General features: G+C 41.0%; 1 protein-coding gene across 3 annotated transcripts in view; it reads right to left on the bottom strand.

The window, feature by feature from the left end:
- Positions 1 to 11863, bottom strand: part of SH3PXD2A (SH3 and PX domains 2A) — a 312517-nt gene that overhangs the window by 15778 nt on the left and 284876 nt on the right. For all 3 annotated transcript variants that reach the window (XM_044297873.1, XM_044297874.1, XM_044297875.1), the window contains 4 exons: positions 10064 to 10181; positions 4092 to 4423; positions 3079 to 3128; positions 248 to 367 (listed from right to left, as the gene is read on the bottom strand). In XM_044297873.1, coding sequence (XP_044153808.1) covers positions 248 to 367; positions 3079 to 3128; positions 4092 to 4423; positions 10064 to 10181 — 620 coding nt within the window. The remainder of the gene's footprint in view (positions 1 to 247; positions 368 to 3078; positions 3129 to 4091; positions 4424 to 10063; positions 10182 to 11863) is intronic.

Raw genomic sequence — 11863 nt, 5'->3', positions numbered from 1 at the left:
TTATATATATTTTTTAATTATAATGCTTATGCATTTTTTTATTATTATTTTCACTAATTATACTAATGGCATATGTATATATAATGGACTGTATGCTAATTTATTCTTTTCTATGTCAATTCTAAATGATCACAGGCCTGAAAAATGTCAACTTTATGGTTTGTAGACATATTTGAGGTCATGCCCTCTCAATAGATGGAGTTACTCATTACATCATAGGCTTCAAAGAACAGAAATCTTTGCTTACATCAGCCTTTTGACCTCCTCGAAAACTTATCCCGTCAGATATGCAAGACTGGAACTCTGCAATTGTGTAATACTCCACTTCAACTGATGGAGGCTCCGGAGGTTTTGGCAACTGAAATCCCTAGAGAACAAAAATCAACAAGGATATGGTTTCAAATGGTTTGTTTTTAGGTCCCATTTTAGAAAGAGAGTACCTGGTCTTGTAGACATAATTAGCAATGACACAACTATAAGTATTCACACGCAGAAAAATGTAAAACAATGAAGCGTTAAACTGGAGATGACATTATATATTTACAGATGTAGCGGGGTTAACACACAAACTCTTAACTCAAATTTCTTAACTCATGGTGTTATCTTAAAACAAAAGCCATTGCAGGCGTTTGCTTAGAGCATTTAGTTTAGATAACACATCTCATAAAGCATGTGTGTTAGGCTACTTTCACACTGGAGTTTTAGTTTCCGTTTGCGAGATCCGTTCAGGGATCTCATAAGCGGTCCAAAACAGATCAGTATTGCCCTTAATGCATTCTGAATGGATAAGGATCCACTCAGAATGCATCAGTTTGGCTCCATTTGGATCCGTTCCGCCTCCATTCCGCTTTGGAGGCGGACACCAAAACGCTGCCTGCAGCGTTTTGGTGTCCGTCTGACGAAACTGAGCCAAACTGATCCGTCCTGACACACAATGTAAATCAATTGGAACGGATCCATTTTCACTGACACAATATAGCACAATAGAAAACGGATCCGTCCCCCATTGACTTTCAATAGTGTTCAATACGGATCTGTTTTGACTATGTTAAAGATAATACAAACGGATCCGTCCTGACACACCATGTAAATCAATGGGGACGGATCCGTTTTCACTGACACAATCTGGCACAAAAGAAAACAGATCCGTCCCCCATTGACTTTCAATGGTCTTCAAGACGGATCTGTTTTGACTATGTTAAAGATAATACAAACGGATCCGTTCTGAACGGATGCAGACGGTTGTATTATCTGAACGGATGCGTTTGTGCAGATCCATGACGGATCCGCAACAAACGCAAGTGTGAAAGTAGCCTAACTCTACTGCATCTGTATTATATATACAATGCTGTACAAAAGTGTTAGCCAGGTGTGAAAAAATGCTTCAAAGTAAAAATGATTTAAAAAATAGTGTTCATACTTTATTTTGATCAATTCACAAAGTGCAAAGTGAGTGAATAAAAGAAAAATCGAAATCTAATCAATACTTCGTATGCCTTCAAAAACAGCATCAGTTCTTCTAGGTACACTTGTACAGAGTTTTTGAAGAAACTCAGGAGGGAGGTAGTTCTAAACATTTTGGAGAATAACCATAGATCTTCTGTATTTGTAGGCTTGCTCAAATAATTATTTCTCTTCATGAAATCCCAGACAGACTCTATGATGTTGAGATCAGGGTTCTGTGGGGGCCATCACTTTCAGGACTCCTTGTTCTCCTTTACAATGAAGATAATTCATGTAATCAGACGGTTCTCTCATGGTATTGCATGAAGGATAAGTATCTGCCTGGATTTCTTAGCATTGAGCACACCATTAATCCTGACCAAATCTCCAACTCCATTTACCCAAATTTGCAAGGAAAATGTGTCTTTTCAGCAAATGGAGATGAGGACTTGGTCAGGACTAATGGTGTCCCTCAATACTGAGAAATACAGGTAGATACATCATGCAATACAGTCAGGAAGCGTCTGGCTGGCTCCATTCTGCACCTCAAACATAAAGCTAATGTCATTAAGAACAATCTTCAGCATAAAGAAGAACAAGGAGCCAAGGAAGTGATGATATGGCCCCCACAGAGCCCTGATCTCAATATCATGGAACCTGTCTGAGATTACATAAAGAGACAGAAGGATTTGAACAAGCCTACATCCACATCCAGATCTGTGGTTAGTTCTCCAAGATGTTTGGAACAACCTCCTTGCTGGGTTCTTTCAAAAACTGTGTGCAAGTGTACCTAGAAGAACTGATGCAGTTTTGAAGGCAAATTGTGGTCACACCAAATATTGGTTGAATTTAAATTTATCATATATATATGACAGATAAATATTCAATATATCTGCTGGTCTTAAACATACCCTAGGAATGTATATTATGTCTCTAAGGGTACTTTCACACTTGTGGCAGAGGATTCCGGCAGGCAGTTCCGGCAATCCGACGCAAACTGATGGCATTTGTCAGACGGATCTAACAAATGCATTGAAATAACGGATCCGTCTCTCTGGTGTAATCTGGAAAAATGTATCTATATTTTTTTTGCATTTTTAAAGGTCTGCGCGTGTGCAAACCGGAAAGCCGGATTCATTTTGCCGGAACACTTAATGCTGGATCCAGCACTAATACACTTCAATGTAAATTAATGCTGGATCCGGCTTTCCGGCAAGTGATCAGTATTTTTGGCCGGAGAGAAAACTGCACATGCTGTGGTATTTTCTCTGTCCAAAAAGAGGGACTGAACGGATGCATCCTGAACGGATTTCTCTCCATTCAGAATGCATTAGGATAAAACTGATCAGTATTTTTCCGGTATTGAGCCCCTAGGACGGAACTCAGTGCCGGAAAAGAATAACGCTAGTGTGAAAGTACCCTTAGTGTCTCCTAGCCTTGACCTTTTGTGAGAATCTATTGTGTTTCATCAGTTTTTTCCACAACTAGCAGTGCTTACAGGCATATCACTTACTATACATCCTATAATGAGTCTTTGCATTATTTAAATGTCATTACTGATATTAATTCAATTAAGCCCAAAAAAGAAAATGATCATATTCCCAAGAAAGGAAAATAAAATAAAGGGCAACAAACCAGACTAGATTCTCTCCGGGGTGGTGGCTTCATTCTAAGGTTTGGAGAGCCTGCCAAGTACAAAAGAAAGTTATAAACTGAAAGAATGTACAAAATCTTATAAAATACACACTGTTATACTTTGCCAAAAGAAAAGTAAACTACAGTCACTTAGACACAGAAAAACAGTAAGAAAAACTAAAACACAGAATACAAAAAATGACAATGACAATGCTGTAAATCAATAAAAGTAGAACAAAATGAGAAATATGACCCATATGTGCATGCTAAAACCTGCACATTTTTGGTCTTCTACTCCCTTGCAAAATTTCTGCAAATGTTCATTTTCTCTCTATAACTGTTCTGAGGGGGCAGGCTCCAGATTGCCTTTATGTTAACTGAGGGAGTGTTTAAAAATGGGAATCCCGTCAGCGATTGGACTGGAAGTGTTTATGTGACTTGTTAAATGGCCCTGAAGTGGTTTTCGGCCACTGTACTTTGATATGCACATTTTTGACCAGTGCCATGGTATTTTTTTGTCATTGCTCACAAAGTTATACTTTGATATGTAAACGGAAGTTTTTGATTTGCTGGATACATGGAAAGGGAGGTATTTAAAGGACTGAACGATGTTGAAATAGTTATTGCCCATGAGGAAGCAAGTGCGAAACCTGGGTCAGGCATGCCTATACAGCAGGCCTTTTAATGATGTGCACATTTTAAACTAACGTTTGCGAGTATAATAAAGCACTTTAAAAGTCTTTCCCCTTGGTTGCAATATTTCACTATTGGAACTCCCCGTCTGTGTTCCTGAGAGGTATCTAGGGTGAGATTGGAAGTGACAGCAGGATGGGTTGGAAATTTACAAAAAATAAAAATAAAATGGAATATCCCTTTAAGAATGTGCCAACTATAATCTGAGTGTGGGACTTGTTGGAGGCAGTGACCTGTCCACTTACACAATTTTGTCAGTGAGGACCAAGTTTCAGTGACAAGAGTGTTATGACATAAATAGATGACATTTTTATACGTACTTATTTCAGATCTCTGGGGAGCTATTCTTGCTACTGCCGGAGACCCCGGGGTGGCTCTGGGTGTTGGTTTCTCAGATGTCACCATTGAGTTGCCATTAGAGTCATTGCAGAGGATTGGCAGACTAATCTCTTTCTTGCTGATATGAGGCTCTTCAGCTTCATTCCCTGCCTGAGCCTCCTTTTCGTTGGATTTCTTGTTGAGGAGATTACTAATTTCCATGATATTCCCTATAATCTCCACAGGCCCGGCAATATTTTTCTTTCGACATGGTAGGTCATCTTTAGCCTTCTTTAAATATGATGCAGGAGCCCAGCCTTCTATACCTTGGTACCTAGAATACATTAAATACATTTTTTATTAAAAACAGAATTAACTATTTGTCACATGTGTTTTTTTGGAGCGGAAATAATAATTAAGTTGTAAACTGACATGTGTGTGTAATTTGTTAATTGCAATAGTATTCCGAGTAACAAGAATCAAAGGAATGTCCAAAAATACAGAGTGTAAGTGTGTCTGGGAAGACCAGCTTCCAACATCTGCTCTCCAGCTTGGAAATAACTCCAGAGGGATACAAGGCGCAAGAGGCAGGAAATGAGGATCAACACATGTGCAGGAATGCTAGCAAGATACATATTGAAGGAGGATTTTGTTATAATACTTTAGGTGGATTAACACATTATACAGGTTATTAGAAGTGGGCAGAAATATCTGTAGATAGACATTATGCTATAACTAGATCGCTAGAACCATGGTCCTTAACAAATAAAATAATCAACAAATAAGTTTGCCCAATGACTACTGTAACAATTACTGTATACAGTAGCTCAATTAGAGAAATGGATAATACAATATTGCTTCATGGTGTCAAAACAATACAATGTAAATTTAAATCAATTTTATTGGGATATGTGTCATCTAATCATGCACAAAAAAAGAACCGAGTGAGACAGACTTTCTGCATGTGACATGGTCTTGTCCATGTATTAGAGGTTAATGGATAGATGTATTAAAGGGATCATCTGGACTACAGCTATTTACGATCTGCCCTCTTGATTGGTCATCAATATCAGAATGGTGGGGGACTGAACCAGACAACCCCACCAATCAACTGTTTTCAGCTGCCGCAATGCTGGAAGCAAACAGTGTACGTGCAGAAGGCTCCATCCATTGTGTAGTTTCTGGCGTCGGCTTTAATTAAAGGGGTTATCCCATGACTAATGTCAAAAATTAAAAACCAGACATCATATAGTACATGACAAATCTCTTTCTAAGGGCTCTTTCACACTTGCGTTATTGTCTTCCGGCATAGAGTTCCGTCGTCGGGGCTCTATGCCGGAAGAATCCTGATCAGGATTATCCTAATGCATTCTGAATGGAGTGAAATCCGTTCAGGATGCATCAGGATGTCTTCAGTTCCGGAACGGAATGTTTTTTGGCCGGAGAAAATACTGCAGCATGCTGCGCTTTTTGCTCCAGCCAAAAAAACTGAAGACTTGCCGCAAGGCCGGATCCGGAATGAATGCCCATTGAAAGGCATTGATCCGGATCCGGCCTTAAGCATTGCCGGATACGACGTTTAGCTTTTTTAGAGTGGTTACCATGGCTGCCGGGACGCTAAAGTCCCGGCAGCCATGGTAAAGTGTAGCGGGGGAGCAGTATACTTACCATCCGTGCGGCTCCCGGGGCGCTCCAGAGTGACGTCAGGGCGCCCCAGGCGCATGGATGACGTGATCGCATGGCACGTCATCCATGCGCATGGGGCGCTCTGACGTCACTCTGGAGCTCCCCGGGAGCCGCACGGATGGTAAGTATGCCGCTCCCCCGCTCCCCGCTCCTACTATGGCAACCAGGACTTTAATAGCGTCCTGGCTGCCATAGTAACACTGAAATAATTTTGAAGACGGATCCGTCTTCAAATGCTTTCAGTACACTTTCAGTACACTTGCGTTTTTCCGGATCCGGCGTGTAATTCCGGCAAGTGGAGTACACGCCGGATCCGGACAACGCAAGTGTGAAAGAGGCCTAACACAGCTAGAACCAGCCCTGTACCTCACATGGGTCCAGAGCTCTCCCCATTCATTGCTCTGCTAGATTTATATCAAGCTGACAGCTCAGGAGGAGTGTCTTCTCTGCTGCAGCTCAGGGGGTGTGTCTCAGCTCTCCCTATCACTGCTCAGGGGGCGTGTCTCAGCTCTCTCCCAATCACAGCTCAGGAGGCAGTTGAAGGATGAAACTGAGCATGTGCGGCCATCTCAGTAAGCAGGACAAAGAAATAAAAAAACAAACAGGAGGTAGCGCTATACAGATAAATGTTATTGAATGAATAACTCAGTGGCTGTGCTAAATTTTTAATTACATGCAATTAGAAAAGTATTCAGATCCAGGTGCTAGTTTTAAAACTGTCGAATATTTTTCGTGGGACAACCGCTTTAGATGGGAGCTGAGCTAGATTACTGAGACATGACCACTACACAGCATATGGAGCCATCTGCCTCCATCTCCATACATAGTATAGCCCCAATGTAGCAGCAACCCAAAACAGCTAATTGGAGAGAGTCCGGGTATCAGACCCCAACCGATCTGATATTGATGACCTTTCTGAAGGTTAGGTCATCAACATCTATAACCCAACATCCCCATCCCTACAATGTACTTTAAATTTCTTAAAAATGTTTTAAACATTGATTTTTTTTAGGTGGTAAAATGACTATTCTAGAATAATTCAATTGGGGAAAAAAAAAAAAAAAATTGAGGCCAAGTCTAATTCTAATAGTCTCTGCTCTACTGATGATCAGTTGTGGATTAGTTATTTAAATAATCTCTTTTGCTGCTGCTACATCATGTGACCAGCTGCCCGGACCACTACATCATCTCCTGTAACAGCCGGAAGTTTTTTTTGTTTTTTTTTATTCAAATCTATGAAAGGCTCAACAAGAGCCTTACATTCTTAGAGGATAAGGACTGAATTCCTTGGCTAAATAGGGAATATTACCCTAATACCATGGAATACCATGTCACCCTGCATAAAAGCTGTATAGGAAGCCTAAACACTAATAGCATAGTACATGCAAAAAGCCCCTTTACACAGCATGACCAGGAAACAAACCAAATGTTCCCAACAATTGCCCGATTGTGAGCATTTACTTGCAGCAATCACTCCCTCTGTATGAGGACGAGCAATCGTTACTGCAATCACTCATCCCCATACAGGTTCTTTATTGTTGGACAGCAGATCCCCCATTTACACAGCACTTCAATATTCTGGCTGAAATATCCGATCACCCAATAAAGCATCTTTGCTCACGCATCCTGTGATCACCAGCACCTTTACATTGGACAATTACCAGGAACACAAGTTTCTACAAATGTTCATCCTTAATAATTGACCCAATGATCAGTCCATGTAAAAGGACCTTCAGAGAACCAGTGCAATTCAGCTCCACTGAAGTGAATGGGGTTGAGCTGCAATACAACACACCGCCCGTGGGTAGTTGCGGCACTGTTTCTAATGGAAAGTAGCCATGTTTTTCTAATCTTCTGTAACCCCTTTAACACATGTAAGGAAGATGCCAATCAGCTTATAAAACTGTAATGAAAACTACAACAGTACTCCAAGAACTATACCAGATCCACCATAGCTTACAGCTGTACAATGTAATCCAAGTACATAATAATGTGACTTTCAGATCCCCACCCCCTGTCGTTCTTCCCCAGTAGACGCCAGTGCTTTCAACAGTGTTGCACAGTTGCTGAAGATACTATTACATTTGTAGCTTTCGAATTACAATCAGCGATTATAGGTTACAATTAGGTTTGGAATCATTCTGGGAATATGTCAAACCAAAGGAATTGTTGGATCACTGAATGCTCAACTCACTGAATTGCACGTAATAACCAACAGCTTGCTTTCCAAAGCTTTTTTATACTAAATCTTGTAGGAAATCTGCAAACTGATGTAAGAAAACCAGAAAATCTCCTAAAATACCTCTGTACCGGGGGATATATGTATTTACAACATACAGGCAATTACTGTGGAGTAGAGCAAGACAGAATGTGCTGGACAAAGCCAGGGCAGGAACGTCACAAACATCTTCTTGGATTGACCAAGTAAGGTTTTACAGGCCGTGCCAGCCTTCTATAAATGTTTTGCTCTCTTGATATACTTAGGCTTTTTTTGTTCCTGTTGTGTTTGGTTCATTAACTTCATTCACCCCTCTCCCCCCATTGCTCTTGTGAAAACGCGGAGATTTACAACAGTCACAACTTGACATTGTACACCAAGTTATTGGCACTATAGATCCAAGCCTCCTATAGAGAAGACGTGAGTCTCTTAAAAAGTATGAGTTGATTATTTCCAGGAATAAGGACCGCCTTATCCCTAGTTATTATAATGTTTGCAGTGATATTATATGTTTTATGGTTATATGTCTTAGATGAAACAAAGGGATACAGCGGCTCACACCCTCACCGTATGGATAAGGTGCTCACCCTCAGGTCCCACCCTCAGGACCACAAAAGACAAATGAGGTGTAAGCAAATATGAAGGGGCACACTCAGACGGGAAACACAATAAATAGTAATATAGTACTTTAATATTCTAAAAACATACCCCTAAAACTATAAAAAACATACATAAAGGCACACATAAAGCGTATGAATGGCAGTGTATACACAATCTTGCACTATAGTGGAGAAAAAGTGATATATGGCATGCATCAATCTCTGCGAATACTATTGGATCAATATAGCGGCAATGTCCCAATCAAGCAGATCATATAGCAGCGTGCCAGCAATGTCCCAATAGGAGTCCTATTCAGTCAAGGCCAGCAGCCATTTATGAATTGGTTTAAGGCTGCATAGAGAGAGTCGAGCTGTCTGCCTCGTACCTGGGAAACAGACAAACTGCTCCCCGGGAGGTAGTCAGCACAGAGCTGCTAACGAGGATGGGCCCGCTTGCTGGTCACATCTCAGGACAGGGGACTGCAGACTCTCTGGCCCCTTTTGTCAGCAGCTTCCTAACCAGAGAATGAACAATAATTTGTAATCCTTCCTAACTTGTTCAGGAGGGGGCGATGTGCTAGGACTAGGAACGGTGAGATATGAATTATGAAGAAGGGCTGGGGCCTGTATCTTCACCAGGGCAACTGGGAAAATATCTTTTGGATATTTTCACACCTGTTCCCTAGATGGCCAGGTGGGGCAAGCTACATGTGTAATGAAGCCCAGCCCAAAGGGGCTGAGTCAAAGGTGTGAGGGAGAATCCCCCTCCATCCTGCCCCTGGAGGAAAGACATAAAAATGTAACCCCTGGGATATTTGGGTGTCACAAAGTGGGAGATTCAATCGAATTGGTTTGTGTACCATTACTCTGCCCAAATCTCCTGGGAGGAAAGGACTTTTTACCACGTAACTGCTAAATATCAGAACTTTCTATGTTTTCTCCATTTCATTTTACAATTGTTTGCCATTTATGTATGTCTCTGGTAATCATTTTTTGGAACCAAGTGCTGTCCATTTTTCATACATTAAACCTAAAAGTTTGATGGTTTGTCTTGTAACCTTAAGAACCTGTTCGCTCCATGAACAGTTTGTGTGCAATCTGTTGTTGTTCCATGAGGCTTACTATCGCGAGTATGTCTGCTTGCGAGTGGAACACTCAGGGGTGTCCTGCCGACCCTATAACGGGCAGGTGGTGGCGGCAAAAGTTTAGTGTTATTGCATGGGTGTGCTTGCAGGCTTCAGGTAGCGATTTATGCTCGAATTACAGCCTGGTGCAGGGCGTAACAGCATGTGAGGGCGTGAGGTGAATCGGCCTGAAGGGCTTGGGCAACCCTTGTCACGTGACGCAGTGGGCTGGTCTAGTCCCCAGTAGGTGACAATAATAAATTGCCAAAATTGAGTTTCAACATAGTAAACGCAACTCCTTCAGGAGACATTGTTCTTTAATGTTATAGCACTATCACTTTTTTTACCTTATGTACCACCAGCCCTCCAGGTTCTTTTGGATGACCTCCACGGTGACGCCTTTCTCAAATCCAATTTCATCTTTTGATTTGCTAGTGTAGGATTGTGTGGTGACATATTTTTCTTCTAATGACGAGAAAAGAACCTCATTAGTGACATGTTGAAGGTAAAAGAACAGCGGGATTAACGATTACACGATGTGCCGAAACCTTCACGTACTTCACATACGATAAACCTAGCACTGAGCATACAGAAGCTTTAAAGGGTATTTTTGTCTCCTCCTCCACCATACATTACATGGACAGCCCACTGATTTCAATAGGAACTGTGTAATGCGCAACTTCTCCAGTGGTGGCACTGCAGGAAATCTGACCACTTGTTGCCAAGTTTGTCCACGGATTAGAGGTGATCACTTGTGGTCCAATCAATGGGACACTCCACGTTCAGGTTATCATTAGAGCGCCCTTCTAAGAACAAATGGGATTATCCAAAGCAGAAAATCCTTGTATGAAATTTTAGTGCATCATATAATACAAGCATCTGGCTATAAGCACATAGGGGACGAAAGGCGACTAAGTGAACGCATATGGCATATGACAGAAACCAACTGAAACATTTTCTACTTCTCATGTTCTGTTGGCAGTGGGCCATTATTTCCTCCAGTATACCATGAGCACTTGTGTGGGTTCAATTCCTCCATGTATATACCTCATCATACTATGCCAGATTTGCCAGCAGCTACCATCAATCTAAAGAGGGCACATTTCTTGTACTTCTTTCTCTACCTTTTAACTTTTTTTTTTTTTTTTTTTACTTATCGAAAATAATTAAAATCTCAGACAAGCTATACTTACCTAAAAGTGTCACTATACTTGGAAAAAACTTTATGTTATGTCATAGTGACGTATCAAAGGCTAGAACAGGAGCGTTGTCTCTACTCGCTGCAGGGGATTGACTCCATAGAAAATCTATAGGCCCATCTCAATTCTGTATTCTGCAGAGAGAAAGCTATACGAGTGCTTCATTCTCCTCAGTCTAGTGATCACGGGGGTCTAAGAGATCAGACACCCACTCATCAAAACCTTTAATATGTCACTATGCCATCTCAAAAGCTTTTTTCAAAGTGCAGTCTGCAAACGCGCGCCGGCAGGACGACCAGTTCAGTGCTGCCGTGAATGGCGCTGGTGAAAGGGATGAGTACAAGATCATTTTTTTTACTTTATGATATTGTAGGGCTTGTCTGCGATTTTTTATAATCTTAGACAACCCCTTTAAAACAATCGCCCCGAAAATTTTACTGTTCAAAAATATGATTGCATATACAGCAGCAGCATTTACACCGGCTGCCTTTTACTGCTGCTTCTTCGTACTTCCTGGGATTGCTTTATTCATTTTTAGCATGTTGACAGTTTTTTTTATGTATGATAAGCACAAACTAAAAGTGTTTAGATAGAATAAATGTAAGCAGTTTGTATTTACCCAACGTAATGTAAGCAATGATACAGCAAGAGTGCGGAGCACGTGCCGGTCTGAAATCTAGTGCAAGAGGCAAGGGAGCACAAAAGCAACTTGGACAAAATGGGGCAAAGTGGTTAAGAGCAAAGGGAAAAAAAAAATATAATGATCTGCAATTTCTGCTCTGGTAAATTATGCGATTGCAGATATATTAATAGTTTAATTAATCTGGCCAATAGGTGCAGTCTATTACCAATGGACCCTGATTCCACTGGTTTCACAACCACTGTGACCCTTATAAAAATAGTTTTATTTTATTAGCCGTTTACGTAGGTAGAAGAACATTCTCATAT

The sequence above is a fragment of the Bufo gargarizans genome, chromosome 6 (genome assembly GCF_014858855.1).
Source record: "Bufo gargarizans isolate SCDJY-AF-19 chromosome 6, ASM1485885v1, whole genome shotgun sequence".
Lineage (NCBI taxonomy): Eukaryota > Metazoa > Chordata > Amphibia > Anura > Bufonidae > Bufo > Bufo gargarizans.
The sequence above is the reverse complement of the archived record's forward strand: the minus strand, read 5'-3'. Positions and strand labels throughout refer to the sequence as shown.